The 27,887-nt window shown below is 48.7% G+C and overlaps 1 protein-coding gene across 2 annotated transcripts in view; it reads left to right on the top strand.

Annotated features, from left to right (window-relative positions):
* GPA33 (glycoprotein A33) overlaps nucleotides 1-27,108 on the top strand; it is a 33,042-nt gene extending 5,934 nt beyond the window's left edge. Inside the window, exons 2-8 of one of the 2 annotated variants that reach the window (XM_074349754.1) lie at nucleotides 2,361-2,603; nucleotides 8,898-9,052; nucleotides 12,316-12,532; nucleotides 17,901-18,053; nucleotides 23,875-23,994; nucleotides 24,743-24,875; nucleotides 25,398-27,108. In XM_074349754.1, coding sequence (XP_074205855.1) covers nucleotides 2,597-2,603; nucleotides 8,898-9,052; nucleotides 12,316-12,532; nucleotides 17,901-18,053; nucleotides 23,875-23,994; nucleotides 24,743-24,875; nucleotides 25,398-25,542 — 930 coding nt within the window. In that variant the 5' untranslated portion in view covers nucleotides 2,361-2,596 and the 3' untranslated portion in view covers nucleotides 25,543-27,108. The remainder of the gene's footprint in view (nucleotides 1-2,360; nucleotides 2,604-8,897; nucleotides 9,053-12,315; nucleotides 12,533-17,900; nucleotides 18,054-23,874; nucleotides 23,995-24,742; nucleotides 24,876-25,397) is intronic. The other variant, XM_010953805.3, reaches the window with a different exon arrangement.
* The last annotated feature ends 779 nt before the right edge of the window (nucleotides 27,109-27,887 follow it).

Raw genomic sequence — 27,887 nt, 5'->3', positions numbered from 1 at the left:
GTGATCTCTACATCAGTAAGTGACACTCCAACCATCCAGGAATGAAAGCCAGAAACCTAGCAGTCATCTGTTACAGTTTTCCATTGCTATGTAATAAACTAACCCAAAATGTAATTACTGAAGACAATAATAATCATTTATTTTGCTCACAAATCTGCAAGTTGGATGGGACTTGGCAGGGACAGCTTGTCCCTGTTCCATGCAGTATCAGCTGGGGTGACTTGACTGGGGTTGGTAGCCCCAATTCTGAGATGCTGGCTCATTGGTTGGCAAGTAGGTGCTAACGTGGGTTCCTCGCTTCCTGGACGTCTCCACGGCAAAGCTTGGGCTTCCTCACAGCGTGGTGGCTGGATTCTAAGAGCAAACATCTAAGGAGACGGAAAGTGGAAGCCGCCAGTATCCTAAGGTCTGGGCCCAGATACTGACCGGCATCTTCTACTGCACTTCCACCACATTCTATTGCTCAAGCCGTCACAGAACCAAACTCAAGGGAGGGGACATGAGTCCTCTTGATGAGAGGAGTTTCAGAGTATTTTGGTGACATATTTTAAAACCATCGTGTCACCCTCAACACCTCCTTCTCCTTCAGCTGCAAATACAAGTCATCACTATGCCCTGATGATTTTAGCTCTCCAACATCGCTTCAGTCTATTCATTTTTTTTCTACTTCCTCCGCCACCTCACTGATGCAAGCTGCCTTTCCTACACTACTCTCATCGGCTCCAGCTGGCCTTGTGAGTCTGTTTTGCCCCTTCTCCTATCTGCTGTCCACCCTGAAGCCAGAATGATATTTTAAAATAAAATTATGATTATGTCACTGGGCCTACTTAGAGCTCTTCAGTGGTTTCCCATTACTATTAGGGTAAGGGCTCAGATAGTCAGGACAGGTTCTCCTAACTCATATTTAGGCTCTATAAACCACCAAATTGTTCCCCCAAATCCCAATATCTCAGCACCTAGACTGCCACCTATATACACCCTGGACAATACGAAAATGTTTGTCAATCACAACTTTGACTTCTTGGTCTGGAAAAATGTTATCACCAGACCTACCCATAGTGTCAACACCTTCCTTTTTTTCTGTCTAACCGTCAAAGACCACAAGTCCTTTATCTCCATAAGCCTTCCAGGCAACTTGGAGCCCCACTGACTTCTTCCTGGTTTGAATTTGAGGTCTCAGCCATCTATTTTACCGCAGTTCAACCTTTTACTCACTTTGGAACCTCTTTTCCTAGGCAGCTTGGGGAAAAGAACTATTGTTTTTCTTTCTTTTTCTTTCCTTTTCTTCCTTCCTTCCTTCTTTCCTTCTTTCTTTCATTCCTTCCTTCCTTTCTTCCTTTCTTTCTTTCTTATCACAGTTTGCAGACCAAGGGTTCACAATACATGTTTGGTTTTCCACTAACAAGTTATAACTTTCCAGCCCTCTTTTCCTCTCCAACTCATTTCTTTGTGCTCTCTCCTCAAATCTAAAACTCCCTTTCATCCGACTAGGGCATCCATTTTACCAAGCATTCTCTATCGACTTTTAAATTGTGAGATTCTACACATGTGCTGAACAAAAACAATTGTTCTTGTCCTTGGTGATGTTGTGGGGGCAGGGGAGGGCTGTGCTGTCTGCTTATCTCCTATATAATTTTCCTCTTTTCTTTCCTAAAAATCTAAGTTAACTTTCTATGTGGACAATTTTCATAAACAAGACTTTTTTGAGGGAAAGTATAGCTCAGGGGTAGAGCACATGCTTAGCATGCATGAGGTCCTGGGTTAAAAGACGAACAAATAAATAAACCGAATTATCTTACCCACCAAAATAAAAAAATTTTGAAAACCCCACCCCCAAAAAAAGAAAACAAAAAAAGACTTCTTTCCAACCAGTGCGTGACCTCTATCCAGCCTCACTGCCTCCCGCAGTGCCCATTTCTAAGCCTTCATTCTCTCTTGTAAGAAGGCGCCCAAAAAGACCAGGGAAGGCAGTGCAAATTACACTCCAGCAAAACCAGTATGGTCCTGGGGGCCAGAGAAGGATGGGTTGAAACAGGATGGGCCCAAGGAAGGGTGTCTTGAGGAGTGGGAAAGGCTAGAGAAGGGGGCCCAAAGAGCATGAGGACCATGATGCCCATGGCGGGGGGGTCCCCCAGCCTCATGCTCCAACCAGCACAGGAATTGGGAGCCTCCCCTCCATCCTCAGGGACTGGAAGTGAGCGTTGCTGGGACTCGGAGGTGGGGGGAAGGCTGCTGTGGAGAGAGTGTGTTTGGACCCTGGACTTGGATTCACCACCTTCATTTCCAAGTTGGAAGAAACTTACAAATCATCCTGATGTCGCAAGCAAATTGGCTACTTGTCCCTTTATGCTCGCCACCAGGTTCCTTTGGCTGAAATCAGTCCTCATACTCAAACCGTGACAACAAAAGTCGTATTGAGCAGGATGTTGTCAACCAAACCCGGAACCTTGGACAGGAGGCTGTGACTGAGAGCACACGGCAGTGCCCTCCTTGCAATGAAGACTGGGATAAAGATTTGTGGGAAAGGACGAGCACCTGTCGTGTCTGGGGCTCAGCCAGCTAATATAGTAATAACAGCCCTGCAAGCAACATAGTTATGGAACGTAAGTGTAACCTGGCTTCGGGCACAAGTGTTCCCAAGTCTCTGCTGTGTGTTCTGCCAGGGAAAAACCATGGAAATGTGCAGTAACTGAGTCATCAAATGCCAGACCCTGGAGGACTCTTGCTTCTTCCTGTTACCAGTGGGTTCTTCATTTTTCTCCCTATCTAATTATAGAAAGATAGACCTCAGTGATTTTCAAACTGATGAGTATCTTTTTTTTCCTCTTTCTCCTTTGAGTGCTCACTCATTCAGTGAAAGAAAAAAACCCTCAAATTACTCAGTTTGATTCAAAAGAACTGTTTCAAATAAACGTCTGGTGTAGACAGCAAAAAAAAAAAAAAAAAAAAAAAAAAGACTCAAAATCGTTGTGGCCCGTTACACTTCGGTGCATCTTACCTATCTGGCCACACTGGGGGTGGTGTAATTCCAGAATTGCTTTGTGGGAGAGTCTTGAGGGGTGAGGAGAGGCAGTTTGGCTAAAAGAGGGCAGATAGTGGGAATTATCTTAAACTGTTCTGACGGAACAAGTACTCTGTTTGTACTTGGCCTCTGTGTTTATTTGTAGTCACAGTGGGAGGCTAAAGGGAGAATCACACCCCCCCCCCCCACCCCAAGCCATCCACTTGGTTCCATCACTGTGCACTGCTGGTTTTAGTTTCTGGAACGTGGCCCACCTTCTCCAACGCCCTGACCTCTGCGCAGCGCTCTTCTCTCTCCCACTCACCTCTTCCCCCATTTTCTTGCGGTTCCATCCTGCTCATTCTTCGATGCCCTTCCTCAGGACGGCCTCTCCTCATCCTCCAGTCCTCTGTGATACCCCATTACTGAATGGATACCACTTGTTACCATGGTGCTTTTCCACTTACCTCTCTGATGATTTATTTATTACTGTTTGACTCACTCAGGGGATCGAACACCCTGAGAGCGGGAACTGTGTCCGTCTCTGCTTGCCGTTTATCCCCTGAGGCCAGTCCTGCCCGGAACATGGGCGTCCGGCAGACATGTGCTGGCTGGGTGTTAATGAATGAGCACATGCCCTTTGGAACTTAACCAGGCAGCGAGGGTTTGCTCTCCGCGTCACCTATCCCGTCTTTCTTCCCTTCCTTCTGGCAGAGGTCCTGCCTCTCTCCAAGCCTCAATTTCTTAACCTCATTTGCTTCTATCAAAGTTACCTCTCCTGAGTCCCTTTTTAGGAATGGATGGATGAGAGGGACTAATTAAGGAAATGAATTTGCCCTGCAGGTTAAAGGAAGAGAGTCACTCTCTGTTTCTTCCCTCCCTCCCAGACAGCACTTACATTTTAGCAGGGGTTTCAGTGCCTCCATTCAACAGGGAGACTTTCAGGACTGAGACAGCCAGGGGAGGACATATTTGACTTGAGGTAGTGTTTAGTTGTACCATAAATCACTGCAGGTCGGCAGCACTTGGGTTTCCTCCCTTTGACTTCCCTGCCCGCTGAGCTTGTCTCTGTTTCCATATCACCCTGTCCTTGGAGCAGCCCTCTCGGCTCGGGGCACCAACTGTCACACTTGGAACCCGCCTCCTTCCTGAGGTACCTCCCTCCCCTGCCACCCAGTGACCTTTGGGCTGCTTCCTCGTTTCCTGCCCTGGTGAGTCAGGGATGCCATAAACACCTGGCCTGGGCAGAACATGGTGACAGACAGACACTCCCACTTGGGACTGTCACAAAGTTCACTGGGAGAGAAGCATATAACGCTGAGGGCAGGGTCCCCAGTCAGAGCTCACTGCCCACACCTGCCCACCGACTTATCTCTGTCTGCACACATGGCGATGCTTGCTGCGGGCAAGGCTAGTCCTCTACCCGTGCCCTGACTCCTCCTTTCCCCGCCCAGGCTGGGGTCTTGCGCCATCTGGCTTCTCCTCTATTTACAACCTCTTCCTTTCTATGAGCTCCATCCCATAACCCACGAGCCTGCTGAAGTCTCTAGCTTCTAGCTCAGAGGGGACTAAAGAAACCTTCTCAAGGTCTTTCATGGCCCTCTGGTTCCAGCTTTCCCACCTCCCTGTATTAGGTGAGCTCCTTGACAAAATAGGCTGCCTTCACCTGTCTACTTCCTCTCTTCCTGTGCGACTTATAAAACCGTACCCCGGCTTTATGGTTACAAGAGTACCACATGTCTGTTGCAGAACATTCGGGAAAAAAAAGATACACAAAGAAGAAACCCCAAATTGCCCCATCACCCTAGAATCCAAAGATAACTGTTCTTAATTCTGTATTTTCATACATTTTCTTCTAGAATTTGCTTTCTCTCTGTGACTATGTGGAAGTGGGAGACTGTTGCACGTACAATTTTGCATCCTGATTTATTCCCTTAAATGCACAAGTTCAATGTAGTGAATTGAATCCTTTGGGGGCTATTTGAAGTCCCACCTCCTTAATAAGCCTATCCATTAAAATCCTTCTTTCAGGACCTAACACAGCCCCTCCCCTCTCTCCTCTCTTCCTCCCTCACTTCACTCTCTTAATATTTGCACTTAGCATTTAATTAGGATGTTGGCTGACAATGACTCCTAACTACTTCCTGGGCAGGGACTGTGTCACAAACCACTCAGTCAACAAGGTCTTATTAGCAGCCAGCTCTGTGTAGATACGTTGGGGTGGGAACTGGCAAGCAATGGGTACAAGAGACACAGACCTTGCCAGAAGGAACATGGCATCTGGGGAGGGGAGGAGGCCCCCACACATAGACTCCGCAATGTGAGACTCACGTGTGCATGGGCTACAAGCTCCCTGAAGCGGTTCAGGAAAGCCAGTAAGGGCTGCGATGGTCCTGGTGGGTTCCCAGAGGAGGTGGGGCATGAACATGCCTCTGATCATTTTCCCAGCGCCTTGCACTAAACTAGGGCCTTAGGAGAGATTCATAAATTGACTGAAATTTAGATTCCTAAAGATCCATGTTGAACAAAGAGTCCAACAAACATCCATTGAGTTCAAACCCTCCTTCCCATCTATTCACCCCTCCTCCCCCCAACCCCCCGCCGCTCTGAGAGCCTACAGGGGTCATCCCTACCTGGGGAGGCAGGACATCAATGTGCCGGTGAACACGTGAACCCCTCTCCCTAGAGATCAACACTTTCTCAAGGTCAGAGCCGGTATCTAGTCCTGGAGCAGGATGGACCCTGTCTGGACTCCAGCACCTCCTTCCTAACTAAGCATGTGGTTTCTCTGAGCAAATGGATTTTCCTAAGTGGAGGCATTACTGCCAGTTTCCCAAGGGTTCCCATAATGTGCTGTGTACGCCTCAAGTAGCCAGTTCCATCAAGCATTTCATTAGCCTCCTTGGAGGTATTGCTTTCTGGTTAGTGCTCAAGAGACAGTTTATTATCTTCTTAACAAACCTTAATTATTTACAAACAATCCTGGAGGCTTCAAGCTGGGTCTTCACACCCCACCCACTTAGGGAAGTTAAATGGCTTCTGGTTCCATCTAGGGCAGCTTGCAGACTGGGCTTCCCTTCTCTGGGGCACCTTCTGTTTTTTTTTTTTTTTTTTGACATTTTCTAGAAAATTATTTTTCTGGTTGTAAATCCTACCCCTCTTTTAAACTTAAATTCTCCATAACTCATACATTTGCTGTCAAAGTGCACTTATTTGAGCATCGCTTTTTTTAAGCCCTAGGATATGAAAACAAAGAAAACAGTGTAGCAGAGGAGAAAAATGTGACACTATAGAATGCCATCATAGTTCTTGCTTATGTGCCAGGGTGAAGCTTGTGCATGTTAAATATATTGTCCTTCAACCCTCACAACAGCCTTGAGTTAGATAATGTTATCCTTATTTTATAGTTAAGGAAAATGAGGCACAGAGAAGTTAATTAAGTTGCCCAAGGTTGCACAGCTAGGAAAACTGAAAATGAGGATGCCAGCCTGGGCGGTTTGGCTCCAGCATTTGGGCTCTTGGCACTCTGCCGTATTATGTGATAAACTTTCACGAGAGAGAAGTACTGGGCTGAAGGTACTCGTGGGTGGCAGATGGCACAAAGGACAGAGTAATCAACTTAGCTTGGGAGCTTTTGGACATTTTCTTTAGGACAATGTGTGTGCTCAAAACTTCTTCCTCGGCAAACTGCTCCAGTGCTGTGAGGTTTTGATTCCCTCCTTGCAGGTGAAAGCACCTGCTTTTCTAATCTGCATGCCCCTGGGAAGGTTAACGCATCACTGAAGGTGTCTTTAACACCTTATGGTGAATTAGCTCATCAGATGGATGATCTTTGTGAGTATCAGAGGGCTCAGCCTTGAGAAGAAAGGAGAGCATGGAGGGAGGAGGAAAGAAAGAATAGTTCTGGAGCATGAGGGATGCAGCAGTCTGCAGCAACAGGGTGGGAGAGGTGCGTCTACTGGGGAGAGGGTGGGTTCTGGGCAACTGGGGAGAAGATAACTAATGTAGACCCGGACAAGCAAGTAGAAAGGGGGTAATTGGAAGGCTCTAGAAATGAACTTCTCCACTTCCTAGTTTTCTGATTATGGATTAGATGTCCTACCCAGTGCTTTTGTCTCATCCACCAGGTAGGGATGCAAAGATCCCACAGAGTAGAAACACGAGGGCCACAGAGCTAACAAGCATGAAGCCTAGGGGAAGAGGTGAAAGGAACTGGGTTTATTACAGATGGGAGAGAGAACGCAGGTGATCACAAACATCAGAAGCCTCTGAGCATATGATGGGAAATTATTAAGAAGTTAAGCCAGATGTCTCCGTTGCCAGTCATGTCAGAACAAGAAGATAGTGCCTGAATCAGGGAGGATTTAGATTCGCCATGGAGGATTCTGGGGGAAGGCTGTTGGCATGAAGTTCTTAAACATAGGGTGAATTCTCATTTAGGATTATGGAAAATGGAAGTGTGCCTCAGAGCACAGGATCAGCCTTTCAAGATCCTTCTCGGGTTTACAAATAGCATTTAAATCATGCTCTATATTTGTTCAAGACTTTTTCCTTTTCTTTACGAGCTCTTTTCTCATCCATTCATTCCAATCTCCTCCCTCACAAATCTATTAGCATAAAATGACTTTAACTCACTGTCATAATGACCTCTAAAACAGATCTGTTCTTTAGTTATAATCATTAGCAATTACTATTCTTTTATGATAGGTCTCCTATGGTGATGGTCGGTGGTTATCTCTTGTGATTGACTTCTAACCAAAGATGTACCTCAGCAAAAGACTATGGGATGAGAAAGTAGAAGTTATTCAATATGAATATATGTATATGTATACACACACACACACACACACACACACACACACACACATATGTATATAAATGAAATGTAGCTATCATTAATTGAGCACTGATTATGGGTTAGGAACCATTCTAAACAAAGCACACCTTCCATTTAGTTTAATATTTACACCACCTATTTTTTAAGTGAAGACTCTGGCACAGGGAGCTGAAGTTAACTGCTCGAGGTTGCACATTCAGTAGAATAAGGAGCTGGAATTCCAGTGGAGGCGTTCCAGCTCTGGAATTTGTGCATTTAAACTCAGTGCAATGCTACTTCCTGAAACGGCCATGGAGAAGCTGCGTAGTAAACACGGAGTGGTCCAGGAGGGGACTGAGATGGCTGCGCAGGAAGACCCTGAGGTTACCCTCTGCCACACACACACCGAATCTACCCCTACATAGAGAGCAATTCCTCCTGAAGAACATCTGAGGCTGATTAAACAGCTATGGCATGTAGATGGACCACGTAGAAATGGGTAGGAGAGACAGAGATGTTGTATTATGGGAACCCCACCCCCAACGTGGCAACCTGCAACAGGGAGGGATACTGCCGATGGGCTGGAGTGCAGACTTGCCTACCTTGCGAAACAGCAAAAAAAAAAAAACAAAAAAAAAACAAAAAAAAAAACCCAGCAGCTTAAAGGGAATCAAGACTACATGGGAAGGATATCCAATTATTAGAGCTTCTGCCAAGTGGGCAGGAAACTGCGAGAGTCCTCTCTGGGGTCGGAAGTGCTGGCAAGCGCCATTGCTTGGGTTTCTCTTGGATTCCCCTCCAGGCTGTGTCTTCCTCTGCTCCAGCCACCCACTAGCAAAATGCAAAGTCCTACATATGGGCTACAAGGCCCAGTGCGACCTGAGACCCCTCTACCTCTCTGCCTCGTCTCTCCTCCTCACTCACTCCCCTCCCACCACACGGCTCCCTTGCTGTTCCTCCCCTGGACCACGCTGACTCCTGCCGCGCAGCTCTGGCCTCGCTCTGGCCCTGCCTGGACAGTCCTCACCACAAGCATCCTCATGGCTCCACTTCTCCCCCTCACTTCCCATTTCTTTCCAGTCTGGGTGACTGTCCATGCCATCTCTGTGGAAACCCCAAAGGATGTTCTTCGAGCTGCTCGGGGAAAGAGCGTTACCCTTCCATGCACCTACCACACTTCCTCCCTCAGCCGAGAAGGAATTATCCAATGGGACAAGCTTCTAAAGAGCCACACGGTAAGGTTCCTTCAAAAGCTGGGAGCATCACTGGGATGAGTATTATGACCTTGACCATGACCTATTGGAGGATGAGCACTAAAAAGTCTTTCAATAAATGTTCCTAGAATAAACCTAGATAGCACACAGGATGGGCTGGGGAGGAGGGGAGCAGTGAATGTTGGACCCAGGGAGGACCATGTTGTGCTACCTCTATTTTGAAAAAGTCGCCTTCCCTAAAACATTTTTCTGGTGGCCAATCACAAATGACCTAAACGGTATCATCTGAGTCAGTCATTCCTCTTGATTAGCATAGAGCTCTTCCTGAGGTCAAATTTTGTTATAGTTTTTTTCGCCCTCGTTTGGGTTCTTTTTGAGGGGAGTATGGAGGAGATTTGATATGATTTGATTTGATTTGATTTGATTTTCTATTTTGGAGTAGATTATGTAATCCTGTGGTTCAAAAATTAAAACATCATAAAAAGTATACATGGAGAAGTCGCATTCATATCCCTGCCACCACCACCCCCAGCCCCGTCCCATCTACCCTGTTTCCACGCCCCAGTCCCTCTATCCCCCTACCCTCCCAGGCAAGGCTAATTTCCACTGGTACTGGTTGTTTGCGGCCAGCATTTATTCTGATTCATTGGTAATCTCTTCTACAGTCATTGCGTATCCCTTTGAGCTATGATAACCGATTTAGTTTCTTGTGTATCCTTCTAGTAATTCTTTATGCACATTCAAGAAAATGTGAATATATATAGTCACACACGTGTGTATATGTGTATGTATTCCTGTTTTCCCCTCCTTTTACACAAATAGTAGCCTGTTGTAGGCACTACTCTGCCTCTTGCATTTTTCACTGAGAGTTATCTGCCCCAACCAGGGCTGTAGCATGTGGTCAGGCAGATTACGCCCTGCACGAGGGTACTCAGCCCGGGGGGCCAGCTTTCCATTAGCCTGGCATAGGTATGTCTGTCCAAAACCTAGAGCACCTTTTCTTGATTTGCTTAAAGAACATGCACAGGCATCAGACGTCCCCACACTTTCTTCCCTAGCTTGCGTGGCCTGCCTGCCTCTCCTGACATGCCGCTGAGATCACCAGCAACTTCTCTCTTGCTAATTCAATGTGCTGATTCAGTCCTCATCTTATTCCATTTCTCACTGGCTTTTCTGACTATCAACCGCTTTCTCATCTTGGAACCTCCCTCACTTGGCTTTCTGGTATCCTTGTCTTGGCTTACTGTCTTAGCTCTCTGTCCTTTCCCTGACCTTTCAGAGTAAAGAAACACGAGGACCTGCCCTTTCTCTATTCATTCACCTGAGGTGGCTTCATCAAGCCCATGGCTTGATGCCATCTGCATGTCGCTGACTCCCAAACCTTCATCCTCAGGTGCACTCAGCTGACCTGTGCAGCTTCTCTGCTTGGGTACCCGTCCACACTTTGGGCGTACCAAATGTAAACAGAATGCATTATTTTTTCATAAAACATTCTCTTCCTAGGTTTTTCCTCTCTTGGAAATGACATCACCATTCATTCAAACATTCAGGCCAAAAAGCTCTCCCCCTGAGATCTGCTACTCCCTAACTTTCTACACTTAATCCCTCCGATGTCCCATTGCTCCCACCACTTTTAATCCTCCTCAAATTCACTCCATTCTTCCTATCTGCATTGCCACAGCCTTGTCCAAAGACCCATCGTTTTTCACCTGAATTGCTAAACCAATTTCTTAACTGGTTCCCTCTCCTTTCAATTCATTTTCCACCCTGTGTTGAAAGCTAACTTCCTAAAACACATGGCTCTCCAGTGCTTACAGGATAACATGCAATCTCTTTAGTCCCAGGTACATTGTCTGCCGTCTGGCAATGTAGAATCTCCAGAGCTCAGGTTTTGAAGCCAGAGTGCCCAATTCGAATCCCAGTCCTGGCATTTACTCAACCATATACACTTGGGAGAGGCACTTAACCTCTTGGTGCCTCCGTTTCATCATGTGTAAAATGGGTATAATCATAATACTTAACATCACAGGGGGGTTGTGAGGATTAAATGAGAATAATAGAATCCAAGTGCTTTGAATCGGACCTGGCACACAGCATATACTCAATAAACAGCCACTATGGTCTTTATTGCGACCTGCCCAAGCTCTCCTTTTACCAGTCCCTCGCTCACACACTCACCCTCACTCATACTGAACACTTAGGGTTGATATGTTGCATCTCACTTATAGATCTTTCCCCGTTGTTCTCTCTTTGCCTGAAATGCCAGATACGTTTATCCTACTCCAACACTCACTTCCCCAGTCCCCCTTTGCTTGACTAATTCTTATTTGTCTTCCAAGATTCAAGGGACTGTCTTCTGGGAACTCTGCTAGGAAGCCTCCTCTGACTTCCCAACTTAGACGTAATACCTCTCTGCCGAGGTTCTGCAGCTAATCTTCCGATGCTATAACGCTGGGTGGCCTATCACCCTCACTGTCCTGAGGGCAGAAATCATGAGTTACTGGTCTTTGAGTGTCAGGCACCTAGTAGCTGCCTGGTAATCACAATGGCCAGCACTTACAGGAAACTTACCGTGTCGGCAATGCCCTGATCTCCTTGTATATATTATCAACCTTAATCCTCACAAAAATCCTATGCTATAGGTGTCATTATTATTATCTCCACTTTGTAGAAGAGTCCTGGAGAGGTCACGCATTTTACTCAAGGTCATACAGCTAGGAAGTGGCGAACTGGGATCTGAATTGAGGCAGTCTGGTTCGAAAGTAAGGGTCTTGCCAGTACCATGTTCTGTTGAGTACATCAATGAATACAGAAATTCCAAAGGGAAGAGTCAAATAAATAAAGTGGGCTTGGAGGCCAAGGATGGCTGCCTAGCTCAATGCCTGCACATACTAGGTGCTCAGTAAATACTGGTTGACTGATGGAGACCAGACAATGAACTAAAATGGAAAGGGTAAGAGAGGTGCCAGAGGTTACAAGAAGTTAAAGTGCTGGGATCTGAGAAAGCCTCACTTATTCACCGTGCTCCTGATACGAACTGCCTACCTGCCCCAGGCTTTCAATACTGTCATTAAAAAAAAAAAAAAAAAAAAAAAATATATATATATATATACACACATTATAAGAGGAATCCACAAATGGGCACCAGTATTTGAGCTCTTTGTTGGGTGGGATTGGTGTCAGTGCATCTGGGCCAGGGAACAGCAGATGAGGGTGGTCATCTGCTGGGGCACCGTGCCAGGGCCATAGGGTGAAGACCAAGGGCTATTTCCTCTCCCTCCCAGGAAAGGGTGCTCATCTGGACCTTTTCGACCAAAACCTACATCTACGGTGAACTTTATCAGAACCGTGTCAACGTATCGAGCAGTGTAGAGCAGTCAGATGCCTCGGTCACCATTGACCAGTTGACCATGGACGACAATGGCACCTACGAGTGCTCGGTCTCGCTGCTGTCGGACCTGGACGGCACCTCCAAGTCCCGTGTCCGCCTCCTGGTCCTCGGTGAGTGAGTCCTTCTCCTTCCTGGGATGGTAGGAAGAGGCTGGGGAGAGGAGGGGGCGCAAGGAGGAGGGCATCCTGATGGGAAGATAAAGATTGCCAGAGAGCAATGCCTGACCAGGAGCTAAGACTCCTCCCCTTGTCTGGTTTGTCTGGGGGCCCGGGGGCGGGGCTGGAGGAGTGGGGGCGGGGCCTGCTCCTCCCCCGGGAGCCAAACACCATTCTGTCTGGGCAGACAGCTCCCCAGGGCAGAGGTCAAGGCTGTTTGGAGTGGTCCTCAGGGGTCAGCCTTGCAGATTCTGTGTGTGCTCCATCCACTGCCCTTTCCTTCACACCAACTCCTCTCCTTTTCATGCCAAACTTCTTCAACAGAAGAAAAAGGGAAACCCCAGATCCTACTGTAAAGACTCTCACGGTGCCTTACTTTAATGCTGGGGCCCAAGTCATGACTCTCTTACACGCCAGACATCCCTCCCTCCCTCAGTCCTAATCAGTAGAAGCCCTCACACCACCGTCTCCACAACCCTCAGCTCCAACACACCGCTGATCAGGTTCTACTGCCTCTGAAATATGCCCCAAGGTAACATACTTTCCACACAAGCAGCTTACTATTGGAGTTTATAGTTCTGAAATGATCAGAACGATCATTTTATAGATGAGGCCCAAAGAAAGTAGGCACCTGACTCCAAGTCAACCAGTTACTGAGAAAACTTTAGTGGGCGCCCAGTCGGTGTCCACTGTGAGAAATGGCCCCCACCCTGGGAGGGAGCAATACCTTAAACCAAAACAATGGAGCATGTTTCATTTCTTTCCCGTTTACACTACGTAACGAGATTTTATTTTTAATTGCATAAGGTGGCTGCCCGGGTTTTTGAAGCATTGGCTTGAGTCAGACAATAAACCCCTGAGTAAAGAATAACTATTTCTTCCTTGCATCCTACGACCAGCAAGGTGGCCAAGGCTAGTTCTGGTGTGTATTCTTCCACATACCTCTCCATGTCATTTCAACACAGACACACACAGACACACACACACACACAAACTTTCTTTTTCTTTCTTTCCTTTCCTTTAAAAAAAGAGATCCTATTATAAAGATTACTATGTAATTTTCTTGTTGTTAATGTTTCATGCACATTTCTCAAGATCAATACATACAGATCAATTAACAGAACACATCCATCACATGGATGTACTGATTTATTCCAGTGTTCCATACTGATGAGCATTCTCAGATTGTTTTCCCTTTTTTTTTTTTTTTTGGTACAAACAAAATATTGATATATATCTATATATATAGATATATATATCTTCACTGTGTTGTTTTTGTTTCTATTAGATGAATTCTTAAAAGTAGGATTTCTAGATCAAAGATGATGCTGTCATTAAATGTTACTTCATATGGCACATTACTTTCCCCAAAGCAACTTGTACTGCCATGAGCATTAATTATGTCAGTATGTCTGTTTTCCCATATCCTTACCAGTACTGAGTATTATCAATCTTTTAAGTTTTTGTCAATTTTGTTAATTTGCTAGGTGAAAAAAATCCATTTGGTCTAAATCAGAATTTTAATCTAGGATCCAATGAGCTTCACACCTCTCTGTAGCTTGGGCCTGATCCTCCAAAGCTTGGGGACCAGCAGTGGGACAAGTACTGGGTCTGTCTCCTCATTCTCCTTAGTCCACCTCCTCCCACCCCTGTTTCTGGCTCTTCTCAGGTCATGGCCAAGGGAGAGACTGTTAAAGTCTTTGTTTTCTTCCAAACGGATAGCCAATTGCATCAACATCATTTATTATACCAAAGAAACAATCATTTTCCCACTGGAATACCACCTTGGTTACATATTCAGTTCTCATATATACATGGCTGGTTTTGCTCCTTATTTTGTTCATTTTCCTTTTGATTATTCCTATGCCAATTAATATGCCAGTTAATGTGGTTTTGATTACAGTATGTCTATAATCAGCTTTGAGATGTATATACACACACACATATATGTGGGGAGAGAGAGAGCACGTTATCTGTATCTGTGTAGTTGGCTTTTACGATCTGGCACTGTATAATATCTTCTCTTACTAAAATTTTCCCTCACTTTGACCCTACCTGGTTTTTCTCTGGCTAATTCTGTCTCCTCCCAGCTTCTCTTAAATAGCTCCCATTTTCTTCTGGCAACAAGCTGGTTGAGGGGAAGCCAGCAGGACCCCACTTAGGTGGGAACGTCTGGATAGTCCCCCTGCCCTCTCAGGGACAGCTGCATTGTAAGAGAGGAACTAGTTATCTCCAAGGGCAAATGATACAAGTTTAATCTGAGATTGTGGAATTCGGTGAAAAGATGCTTTGCTTTAAAAGAGAGAGAGGAATAGGGAGAGGGAGAGAATTTAGTACTATATGTTAAGAAATCCAGTTAAAAAAAAAGTTTTCTTTCCAAATGGCTTTGCAGCTGGGCTATTTTTAGGCAGAAGGGCTTTAATTATATGGGGCCGCCCACTCGGGCTGTGTGACCTCACAGTAAACTGAGGCGAACAAGGAGCTTCTGGACAGAGGTGGAGCACGCGCCTTCTTGGTCACCAAGGGGAAGCCACCTGGCGCGGGGACTCGGGACCTGGCGTCGCCGGGCAGGATCGGTCGTCTCTCCGGCCTCTGGCGTCCCCTGACGTCCGCAGCGGGAGTCGCAGGCTTTGGAGAGGCCTCGGAGCCCAGCGCGTCCCCGGCTCCCTTCCCATCACTCCGCCCTCAGTAAATATTCAGGTGGCATCTACGTTCTGCTTGGGAGATGGGACGCGCCAGCTGAGAAACCGAAACTTCCGAGAGTCCCCGCGGTCTCACAGCCCCCGCAGCGGGCAGAAGGGCTCATTGAACTGGATCTGTTTGATTCAAGGTCCCAGCTGTTCTTAATGGTGAGGGCAGAGGAGGGGAGCTTCAGGGAGGGGTCTGGACTGAGTGAGGACTAGGGGGGGTCTTCAAGATGAGGTGAGGGGGAAGGTAGTTTGGGGGCTGAGGTTAAGGGCCGGGGGTCGTGTTGGGGGGTGGGGCAAAGAATCTGACACATTCCTCCCTGAGGCAGGTCTTCCAGGGAGGCGGGAATCCCTTGTTTGCCATTATCTCTACTGCTGCCTCTGCAGTGAATTAAAGATTTGCTTTTAATAATTTTCCCCAGCAAATGGTGGTGTGAGGAAGCTAGTCTTTGGATGTGTTCAGCTTGCTTTTTCGTGCATCTCCAGACGCTCATTTGCCTCCGTCCCCTCCCCATCCTTTTTGGCTTGTATCCCAAAGAAACCCAGCCATGGAAAGGCTCAGTTACCCATCATGCACACGTAGGCCAAGGTGAGACTTCTCGGGTAGTACTAAATTTGTGGCCAGCTTTCTTTCTGTGGAATAAAGGCTTAGCCCACTGGTAAAGGCTCCCTGGGAAGCTGGGGTGATGGTTTTGATGGGTGGGGAGGGATGTTCCTGGACCTCGAGAGAACGCAAGAGATAAAGCCTGACTCAGCATCCCTGAGCTGGAGCGGGTGTCCTCAGAAGCAAGTGGTGTCCACTGTCTCTTGTCTCCCTAAGTTACCTGCTTGCCCAGGACTGAGGGGCTGCTTGTGAGAGTGGCCCCCAGGCAGCAGCCTTCCCCCCGCCCCCCCCCCCCAGGCTACTCCAGACCTGGGGGTCTGGGCGTGGATACCTGAGGCCTGTCCTTGAATCTGCGGCCTTGCAGGTTTAGGGACTGTCTGACTGGGGGTGGCAGTAGGGAATGCCTCTGATTTGCCCCACCCTGGCTCCAGGCCTGGCTGACCCTCACTAAGACAGCAGGGGGTGTGGGGCACACCCACCAGCCACCCCCTGTGTCAGAGAGGAAATACCCCGGGCTGTGGGCTCCAGGGGAGAGGTTTGTCCTGAATATCTTCCCCCAGCAAGTCTGGGAGGAACAGAGATTGGAATTCACCCTCCATGCTCAGTGACCATGCACCTGTGCGGTCTGGATTATAGAAAGGGCAGCATTATTTATTGGGGCAAATCAACCATCCAAGGGGGCATGTAAAGAAAGAAGCGGAGGTAACGGGCCTGCCACTGAGGGCTTCCAATAATAGCTCTCTCCTCTGGGTGTCCTCCCCTGCTCTCCCCTAAGGACACAACTTGAAGTCCCAGGCATACTTTTTGCTTCTTGCCTCAGAGCCTTTGCACATGCTGTTCCTTCTGCCAGAGTGCCCCCCTCTCTCTTTCTCCGACTGCCCCCCATCTCCAATATTGGCTTTGTGACTGAGTCAGTGTCCCTTGCAGTGCCTTGCCTGTCCCAGAAGCCTTGCGCCCTGCCTGGTCCTTGTTTGATCACTTATCTTTTGCCCCCACTGGACTCCTTGAACATGGGGACTCACTCACCACGTCATCTCCATACCCAGTAGTGTCAGGCATACAGCAGATGCCCAATAAGGTTTGCAGAACAAACCACTGTACACAGTGGTGTGTTAACAGCACTGAGTAAAGGCACTGGCTTAAGGTGTCCAGGAATCCTGGGAGATCATGTTAGGCTTGTGAGTTGAGGGTGGCCTGTTGGGTTTTGTAAACTGTTTCTGTGGGCTTCCTTTTCCCCCTGTGTCTCCTCCATCCCCTCAGCCTTCATTCTCCACCCCACACACAACACTGCTGTCGCCTGGGGTCTCTCCCATCACCCAGTCACTCATAACAATTGCATTTTATCAGCAAAGCATGGGAAGAGGGAGATGCTTAACAGAAGGGGACATTCCTAAGAGGTGGCCCTGAAGAGCTGCAATGAGCCCATGGGCTGGCAAACTAAGGCCAAATCCAGCCTGCAGCCTATTTTTATGTGGTCTGTGAGCTAGAGAATGGTTTTTACATTTCCAGTTAATTAAAAAGAAGATGCTGCAACCGAGACCATAATGTGGCCTAAAATACTATCGCTTGGCTCTTTACAGAAGATTGCTGTCCCCTCATTTAACGGATAGGAGCACTGAGGGACTGAAGGATTTACCTAAAGCGGCACAGAGAAGTCACTGTCACAGGGAGCAGCTTTGAGCTGGTGGAGAGAGCAGTGGGTCTGGAGTCAGAAGACCTGGCTCTAGGCCCAGCTCTGCCAGGACCCTGGCCTCGGTGTCTTCTTTATAATGGTGACTGCACTTTTAAAGCTACTGCCATCAGAATGCTGTCCACTATGTGTGCTGCCTCTCTGTGACACTGACAGGCCACCAAGGATAATTTGGATTGGGTTGATCTTATATCACTACCTCTTACCACTAGGCTGTGAATTTCTCTGCCTGTGAACAAACAAGGCAGAGTGTGTGTGTGTGTGTGTGTGTTTGGGGGTCGGGAGTGGCTGTCATCAAGCCCCAACTAATTCATGGCTTCTCTTTGGCCCGCTTCCCTACAGTGCCACCCTCCAAACCCGACTGCGGCATCGAGGGAGAGACTGTGATTGGGAACAACATTCAGCTGACCTGCCAATCACAGGAGGGCTCCCCAGCCCCTCAGTACAGCTGGAAGAGCTATGATGTCCTGCACCAGGAGCGGCAAGTCCCACCAGGTAACAGGGTTGGCAGGGAAGGCGGGCCCCCACATCACGGTGCAGCTGATTGGCTCGGGTTGCCAGGGGAGACCCCGGGCTGACCAATCAGATTCCCTCAAAGGCTGCCCCTTCCCTCCACCCTGCAGTTGGCACTGCAGTATCTTGGACCGTCTCTCTAAGCACCGTTTTCTCTTAATATCTATCTCATAGGTTGTTGTGAGAAATAATACGATAGTACATGTTAATTTGCTTTCTTTATTCCCTGTAACTGAATTCTCTTGACTAAGCATGTATCGATTACCACTCTATGCAGAAGCACTGGGAGGGGTGTGTGTGTGTGAGTTTTGATTATGATTATGTGTACGTTTACACTTAAGACCCCAAGTCTAATTCTGTGGTTCCACTTAAAGGTGGGGAATCTCCTATTCCCATCCCCTGTCCAGGTGGGTCCATCTCAGACTCCCCTGATCCCCATCGCCTAAACAGGCCCCCATTTTATCACCACACTCAGTTACACAACCAGGTCTGCTGTAAGGGTCCCACATTCTCAGAGAAGGAGATGGTTGATTCTCCTTATGGTTGCCAGGAGATCGGTTTTGTACTGGACAGCTTGGTATTTGACCTTTTGGTCAGGGAACAAACTGGAAAAAAAGACAAGAAAAGAAAAAGTGCTGTATTAAACATCCCACTGTCATTACCTTGGAGCCAACTGGTGTGGGAAAACCCCAGTGGAATCTCTGGGCCCTACTGCCCACTGACCGCCTGCCAGGTGCACCCACTTTTCCTGAAGGTCAAAAAAGACAAGACTTGGAAGGACCCACTGGATTAACTTCTGAGAAAGCTTCTTGCCCAGTGTGGATGGAAAGGAAGCGGGAGGCAGTGTGGAGCAGTGGGTGGAGACAAGGGTTCTGAGAAGATGGGGTGGGAGGGTGAGCCCCTCCAGGTGAGTGCATAGATTGTGGCTCCAGTCTGAACTTCATCACTCTGCCTTTTATTTGTTTGAGGGCAAAACAAAATTTCTTAAAAGTAAAAAAAAAAAAAAAAAAAATTTAAAAATGATTAGTAGAACCCACTCTATCAAATGTAAACTAGAAGATGTGGATTTCAACAAGCTTCTGGTTTTGTTTACATCTTTCTGGTTGGCAAGTGTTTTATTGAGAGTGCCTGGAATTTCTATCAAAATCAGCTGGCAGCTCTCCTCCTGGCTCTGTGGCCTCCCTCTCTGGCCTGGGAACAGCCCAGGGACTCCAGCAATGGTCACAGAAGGGCAGCCATGGACACTAGTTGGTCTGACATTCCCGCAAAGTGTGTACAAGTGGGCCCAAAGCTGAGGGTTACATGGTGGGAGATGCTACAGTAGTTTGTATTCAGGGGTGCTGGAACCCAGAGCACAAAGGGAGCAGAGAAGCTTTCTCCAAGGAGGGGGCACTTACCCGAACTGGCAGGAAAGCATGGTGGTTAGGAGCATGGCATGGGCCCTGTCACTTGTTAGCTGTGTGACCTTGGCATGTTACTTAGCCTCTCTGTTCCTTCATTTCTACATCTACAAAATGGGCATAAAACTAGTATTGACTCCATAGGGATTTTGTGAAGATTAAATAAAAGTACATGTAAAGCACTGAGATGAGTGCCTGGTAGATAGTGAGCACTCGATTAATGCTAGGAATCATGAGCCGTTATCTGAGCTGGGTCCTGAAGGATGAGTAGGTTAGGCATAGGAACAGCACATGCAGGAATGACAGGAGGTGCCCTGTAAGCAAAGCCCCAATGAGAGACCATGCAGGGCCTGTGCGACAGGCTGGGGAGGCTGGCTCTGCTCTGTGGGACACAGGCAGCTTCTGAAGAGCATCCCAAACGGGCTCCCCGTTCACAGCTCTCCCACCTCCATCAGGAAAGACTCCTTGGCTTGTTAGAAGCCAGAGTTTAGCTTTTCAGTGACCCAAAAGGGGAGAAGCCTGAAGGCATGAAAAAGGTTAAAGACAGATTTGCTTAGTTACTTTGGAAAATCTTTATCCTGCCTCAAGTTAAGATTTACTCAGAGTCAGAACTGGGACCTGGGAGTGTCAGAAAAGAGCGTGGTTAATGGTAATAACAGCACAGGCTTGTATCTGGCTGGTGTTGCAGGGTGTGGGTGGTTCTCAAACCCTTCAGCTCTGCCCAGGCTCATGGAACCCTAGAGAGCCTATCATGTCTTCTTCCCCTGTGGATCAGTCCAAACCCATTTCTGACTTTTAAAACATATTAAAACAGTCCACTGTGAACAATTTGGGGAGCAGGGTTCCTCAGCCCTCCTACACCCGAAGACAGAATTTCCAACACTAAACATTGCTTCCTTTGACTTAGACGAATGGAAGCAAGTCAGCAGTAAAAAGAACAAGGAATCTGGGTTCAGCCAACAAGGATTTGAGTGCTGACTTCTCTACTTTGTAGCTTAAGTCACTCACAGCCTCTCTGACTGCGAGTATCTTCATCTGCAAAACTGGGATGATCATTATATTGCCTTCCCTGAAGGCTGTGAAGAGGGTGAGAGGAGATCACAAATGTGATGCTCGGAGCATCCTTTTCAAGCCCTGTCCCAGTCAGCTGAACTTCATGCACTGAAGGAGCAGGAATCCGGATCTCAAGGAAGGAGGGAGGGGTAATTCTGGGGCTGGAGCACTTTAGGGGAGGAAGGGTGGGCATGGGCCCTGCTCCCAAGCAGCCGGGAAAGATCTTGAAGGCAGCCTGAGCTTGTTGACAAACCATGGGATCAGGGTGTGGATTTGGGGCAGGAACGTGAAATCTTGTCAAGTTGACATCGGTGTCTCTGGCAGATTAGGGCTTCTCTGGAAAGAACCCTCTCCCCGACTGGAGCAGAGGGAATGGGAGCCCTACCATCCTATGCGTTCTCCTGATTGACCACAAGGTGTCGCCACTGCAGCAGAAACATTTTTAGCCAAATTTCAGGGTCATTTCCAAGAGGAAAAGGGGCCTGGAAGCCCCAAATCAGAATCAAAGCAGATCTTGCAGCTATCAGTGTGTACTGGTTAATCCCAGAGTAGCTTCTAATGTCCAGTTTTCGTTCTGAGGAACTGGGGAAGGTTAGCGCTGATTCTGGTCTAGGAGGCCACACATTTCCCGACCCTAAACAAGGCCAGGAGCTCACAGCTGGGCTCTGACAAACGGGAAGGTCCTGGGGAGAATCTGAAGTCTTCCGAACCTCATTCTGTCTGCCACGTGCTGTGTACACTTAACACATAGACTGAGTTTCACACTCTAAAATAGTGGGGATCTGATAAGAGCTATACAACCCTGGGAAAAGCCCCATCTCATAGAGCATCTCCCAGTGTGTGTTCCTTCGAGAAGCCTCTTAAAAATAAAAAAATCCAATCGGTTTAGAAAATGAGACCATTAATACCGTAACCCCCTGTCAGAGGTGCCCGGGGCTCACTAGCACATCAGAAGCTCTATCTCAGTGATTTCTCAACTTGCTTGGGTCACAGACCCCTTTCTCAGTACCATGTATCAATATCACATGTAAGCAGTACTCCAGAACAAGCACCAAGGAATGGAATTCTAGGATAGATGGGGTAGCATTTTACAGAGAATGTGTATCCAGAGAAGAGTGTGCTGGGTGTCAAGGGAAGAATCTGAAGAAAGTGTATGCGAAAAGACTGGAAATAAAAAACCTCAAATCAAAGTGCTGTTATTTCCAGCTGGTGAGGTTACAGATGATTTTTATTTTATTCTCTGCTCTTCACAGACGCTTTCCCTGACCCTTCAGATGAGCTCAAGCAAATAGTGCTTCCATTTTGGACTCTAATCACTCTATAATCACCATTGTTTGATGTCTGGCTTCCTGCATATTCTGGAAGCGCTAAGAGGACAGGGAGACACTTTTTATCTTGTTTTGAGCTGATGTGATGAGCCTATAAAGATTTTCTGGATTGGATTGATTTAAAGTAATAGTTTCACGTCATGTATAAATTCTTGTAATGAGCATCCATTGCTTTTATAATTTTTTTAAAATGAAAGTTGTTAACTACTCCAGGGAGTTCTAAACCTAAAACAGAATTTTCATTACTGTTTGGTCATTTCTTAATTTTGTGACCTTGGGCAAGTCACTTGACTTCCCTAAGCCTCCAGTTACCTCTACGACATTGGAGATCGAAATATGTCTTTCATCTCCCATACAAGATTGCTGGAAGAATCAGAGGACATTACATTTGAGGAAATATACTGAGTAGCGCATTCAGACAAGAAAAATTCACACCGAGATGCAAGCTTGCAACAGAGTGGAGGTGGGACACCAGGGGAACTGACAAGCGGCCACGCTGGAGTGATGGCCAGGGCCAGCACTGCAACCTCGGGGCCATATGAAGAAGCCTGGACTTGTTGTTGAAGATGATGGGCTGCCTCTGAACTGTCTGAGCAGGGCAGTGACTGGATCCTATTTGCAATTTAGAGCATCTCCTCTGGATGGAGTGTAAGCACCTGGTGACAGCAGGGGAGGCTGGCTCTGCAGCGAGTTAGAGGACAAAGGTCCTTTAACTCTTCTCTCAAAATAGCAGTTATGCCCGAGCTTCTTTGAGGACAGGGCATATAAATATGTCCAAGCACAAAGCTCTCCCTTTCAAGGTGAAGGAATTCATAGGGTCATAGATTTAGCAGGAAGGTTTCTTATGAGGACATTTGGACCATTGCCCTGAACTCAGGGGCACCAGGTACTTATACTTCCACTCCCAGGTGAGGTAGCTGTGGCTGGAAGAAGTTAAATGACTTACAAGAGTGGTGGAAGAGGAGGTGGAAGAGACTGGACTGATAGCCCGCCTCCTCCTCTCCCCACCACACACACACACACACACACACACACACACACACGTGTCACTCATGGCAGAGAAATCCAGAAGTCAGAGTTCTTGATTTCTCAAGGTTTCTTTCACATGGGTCCAAGCTAAGGGATTCTGTTTCTGAAGATCATGAAAGTGGTTATAATCATAACTTTCAATGATAAAGCATTTCCATGTGATACATAATGTATGTTTCCTGAGCACATACTATACATTTAGGCACTCAGTTGTGGGCTTATATTTACTAGTACCCCATTTTATATTCACAAGCACTCTGGGAGGCAGGCACTATTATTATATTATTATATTTTCTCCATATATATTATAGATGAGGACAAGTTCAGGGCAGTGCTTGTATCTACCTGGCAGTTCAGGCATCTAAACTCCCTCCCAGCTGTTTCTACCCTACTGCAGTGGCCCATCTCCTCACCCTGACCGGTTTTATTTATAAAGAAACAGAAGGCGAAAGGGTAGGGGAGGGATAGACTATAAGTTTGGGATTAGCAGATACAAACTACTATATATAACATATAGACACAATATGGTCCTACTGTTTGGCACTGGGCACTGTATCCAATATCCTGTACTAACATATAATGAAAAAGAATATATATATATATATACACACTGTATCACTATGCTGTACTCCAGAAACTAACACAACATTGTAAATCAACTATAATTCAATTAAAAAAGAAAAAAAGAAACAGGTTCAATGATGCTAAATTCCCTACCAAAGGTCACAAAATCCTTAAATGGCAGAACCAGGCTTCACACCCAGGGTACCTGCCTGAATGGGAGTGTTGAGCACTTCAGAGCCATGCAGCCTGCCTGGTTTAATCCTCCTGCAGCCTTAAGGTGGACATTTACTCCGTATATATTATAGATGAGGACAGGTTCAGGTCCATGCTTGTATCTGCCTGGCAGTTCAGGCATCTAAACTCCCTCCTGGCTGTTTCCACCCTACTGCGGTGGCCTATCCCCTCACCCTGACCGGTCTTCCTTCCCAGTCACAGGACAGACCTTCACTCTGAAGAACATCTCCACAGAGATGTCGGGTTACTACATCTGCACCTCCAGCAATGAGGTGGGGACGGAGTCCTGCAACATCACCGTGGCTGTCAGATATCGTAAGAGCAGTTGGGGAAGGAGGGAGGAAGAGGGGACAAAGGCCAGAAGGTGACTGGCTGGGGGTCCAAAAGTCCGCTGAGAGGGACCACCATGAAGGTGACGTGGGCAGTCTCTTTAGGGTCTCCCACTGGCAGGGTGGCTGAGGTGACAGCCACATGCCTCTGTCCCAGGCTCCCCTCATCTGGAGGCCAGCCCAGTTCCCTTGGTTCTTTGGAAATAACGCCTAAGACTGGTTTCTGGAGACCTGCTTAGTCCTGTCTGCCCTTAGTGTCGCTCAGTGGGCGTGGGGGAAGTGCCCAAGCCTGGCTGCTGCAGAGTCGGCACTCCATCTTTTTGGGGCGGGATGCACTGGCCAGCTTGGGGGTGAGCTAGAGTCAGAGCTGGTATGACTGACATCCAAGGACTTTTATGGCGCTGGGGTAGCCCAGATCTGTTCGCCTATCTGTCACTGTCTGCACCTCCATCCTGAAGAGTATCCCCCTGCCTGGTCTGGTCACATTCCCACGGACCGGGCCTTTCATGGCGTGCTACCAGGAGCCGGCAGCGCGGCCCTCTGGGCTGGGAGGAGGACTGGGGCTGCTCAGAGCCTGGGCGGGACCGTCTCCGGCATCGGAGACTCCGGTTGCTGTGGTTCCTCATCCTCCGCGTGCTCGGCGTGCTCGCCACCCCGGAGCCTCGGCGCGTGTTGCAGGCTCGCGCTGGGGACTGGGGCTGGGGCTCTGACGGCAGCAGCTCTGTGTCTGGCAGCCTCCATGAACGTGGCCCTGTACGCGGGCATCGCGGGCGGCGCGGTTGCGGCCCTCATCGTCATCGGCGTCATCGTCTACTGCTGCTGCTGCCGCGAGAGGAGCGAGGCCAAGGACGCCGAGGTGGCGCGGCGGTGAGTGCCGGGGACACCTGCAGGCGGGGGCCTGAACAGATAGGCAAGGCGAGCCCCAGCTCCTCACCGCCTCGTCCACTGACCACCCCCCGGGCGGCAGCTGTGATTTTTATCAGCCCCATTTTATAGCCGAGAAAAGAGCAAATGGTTTACCCAAATCCCAAAGTGGCCTTGCAGACCCAGGACTTGCCACCAAGGCCGGTGGCTCACCAGTCCCTGATCCCAGGGTAGGGCGCCCTGTGGGGGCCCAGGGCCGGCTGTGGGCGGCTCCTCTGTCCCAGGCGCTCCCTCCTCGCCTAGGGGAGCCAGCCTGGTCCCGTGAAGCCCTCCGCTCAGGAGCAGAGCAAGCCTGTGCCATCCTCCTCCCGCCCTGCGCCCAGCCCTTCAGCCCAGTGTCCCTTTGCCTCTGGACGGGTGGGGACAGCGGGTCTGACAGATGCTCTTCCCACAGGGGGCACTAGGCCCAGCTCCCTCAGGCCTGGGTCGGGGCAAACCCTTCCCCTCTGTCCTCACTGTCTGCAGGGACCGGGTGGCCTACCACAAGCCGCCAGAGCAGCCGCCAGAGCTTTCCGGAGAAGAGGAAGAGGAGGACTACAGGCACGAGGACGACTACAGGCATGAAGGCCAGAGGGACACCGGCCGGGAGTCTGACCAGGAGGGCCGATGACCGGGGCCTGCTGCAGGCTGGGGTCAGGGGAGGACTCGGGGTTCATTCTCCTGCCTGCCTGTCCCCCTCTCCTCTCCAAGCCCCACTTTTCTGACCCTTCGTCCCAGCCATTGCTGGGATGCTTTTTTCCCAGGGTCAGCTGTTCGAGGACTTGGCTTGGCCTGGCAAGGGACTCTCACTTGTGCGGGACCCTGCCAAGGGGCCTCCCCTGCGAAAGGACCTTCCCACTGCGGAGCGGCTCAGGGCCCCGCCCTCACCCTGGACTTGTTCGCAGCCTCCACCTCCCCCTGTAGCTGGCAGGACCCCCAGAAGGGCAGCACTGAGCACGGGTGCTCTGGCTCCTGAACACCCCAGCGGGGAGCTGCCCTGCCCGCCTGCGTGCCCAGCACCTAGGGGAACAACACTTGGCAGAGGGTTGGCAACCGGTACATCTTTGTGGAATGAATGAATCAATGAGCACATAAAGGAGTCCCTTTATTTCTCCAACTTCAGGGCAAACTCCTTGCTTTGGATCCACGTTGGCCTGGGCTCAAGCTCCCTTTCCAGCCCCATCTCCCACAGCTTTGCTGAACATTGCAGACCCTCCCTGCGAGGGTCACCCCATTTCGCGCTGCATACTCCCTCGCGGGGCTTTGCTTTCTTTGTCTGGCCGGGAACCCCCTCGCGGTTTCCATCTCTGCCAGGTCAAATCCTACCTGTCCCTCCAGGCCCGTCTCAAATCCCAGCGAATTCTGTGGCCCCATCCTGATCTCCTGCATGTCTGTGGACAATCTTGTCACTCTGTCCCTCACCCATCATGGGCCACCTGGCACAGTTCTCTGAGCGTGTCTCTCCGCCTGTGTTATAGTGTGAGCTCCTGGGGACAGGACCTGGGCCTCACCCTGCCCCCTCTGCTTTCCCCAGGCACCCCCACAGTCCACAGCCCTCCTCGCTGGTGCTCAATCTAGCTTAACTTGGGAAACTGCTTCGATAGGCTGGGCCTTCCCCTCTCTGGTCTCCCTGCTAGGATTGCAGACACAAAGATGACCCCCACCCAAACCCACTTGCTAGTTTCGTGAGTTAAGTAGGAGATGGCTTAAATGAACACACACACGTGCACGCGCACACACAGGAGCTAGTTTGCAGCTGGCCCTGGATTCTCATGTCATAGTGATTCCTCTCAAGGCCAGAGTATCTGACATGCCCACCTCTGCTTCCTGATACCACATTCTTGCCTTGTTCTGCTCCTTCCTGGCTCAGCTGGGCTGCTGGCTCTGCTTTGCTGGCTCGGCTGTCTTCCTGCGCCTCCCATGGCCTCTTCCCTGTTGACTATTTCCTCCGCTCTTAAGATCTCAGGCTATGTCATGGCTGCTTGGGTCTTGTAGCCCAGTGGGTAGTCTTACCCAAATGCAATTCCCTCGTAAGTAAACACTGTTGGGTTTTTTTTTTTCCCCCGGATGATCAGAAAAGCAGTTCTGTAAATATGTTGTCCATCTGTGATTAAAAAATATAGATTTTATATATTTTGTTAAATTCTCTACATTCAAAATGGTGTCAGCAATAATAAATTGTCAGTGGAAATTCTTATTTCTCTTTTAATGTGGGTTTTATTGACACCAGGGTAGATCTTGTGTCTCATGGGTTTGTGTCGACTTACCATGGGCCTCCTGGGCTTCCTAGGAGAGGTAGGGCAAGGTGACAGAGAGGGTCAAGGGGAGTAGAAGGTCAGATCCTGTGGGTCTCATTGCCTGTGGCCACCGTAGGGTCAGGCAGTGTCGCTCGCAGTTGCTGGGGACAGGAAAGAGTTGTGCCTGGTCATGGAAGGATATTCCAGGTGCCCACAGTGTCACAAAGACCACACGGGCTGGGAGTCAGGGCACACACTTCAGGGAGGTTGGTTGGTGAAGATGCCCTTGACAGTTGCACCCCAGTGGCACCCCTCCTGAGAGAGGACAGGAAGCAGCCCCCTGCACCAGCTGTCGGAGAGAACTGGTGACTCCTCTCCCCAAGCCACTTGCTTGACTGTCAGTGCTCAGCTCTGCCACTGTCCCTTCTGCCACACGTTCAAGGTCTTCTCCTCCATGTCCTTTCCTGGGGTGCCCTATCCTCCCTCCCATCCCAGCACCTGTCCCACGGGACTGTCATTACCATGGTCTGTGTCTGCCCAGCCCTGGAAGATTCGTGAGGGTAGCAACTGAGTCTTAGAGCCTGGCACATGTTGACACAAACTTGATAAATGTTTGTTGAGTGAATTCATGTTTAGTGTCACAGTATCCTTCCCACGGCCATCTCCTGGTCCTCTAGATAATTTGGTGCCTTCCAGCCCTCATGGTATAAAGTTCGACAAGTGTGTTCTGGAAGCATTT

Source organism: Camelus bactrianus, chromosome 21 (genome assembly GCF_048773025.1).
Source record: "Camelus bactrianus isolate YW-2024 breed Bactrian camel chromosome 21, ASM4877302v1, whole genome shotgun sequence".
Taxonomy (NCBI): Eukaryota; Metazoa; Chordata; class Mammalia; order Artiodactyla; family Camelidae; genus Camelus; species Camelus bactrianus.
Note: the sequence above shows the minus strand (reverse complement) of the source record. Positions and strands in the feature narration are given on the sequence as shown.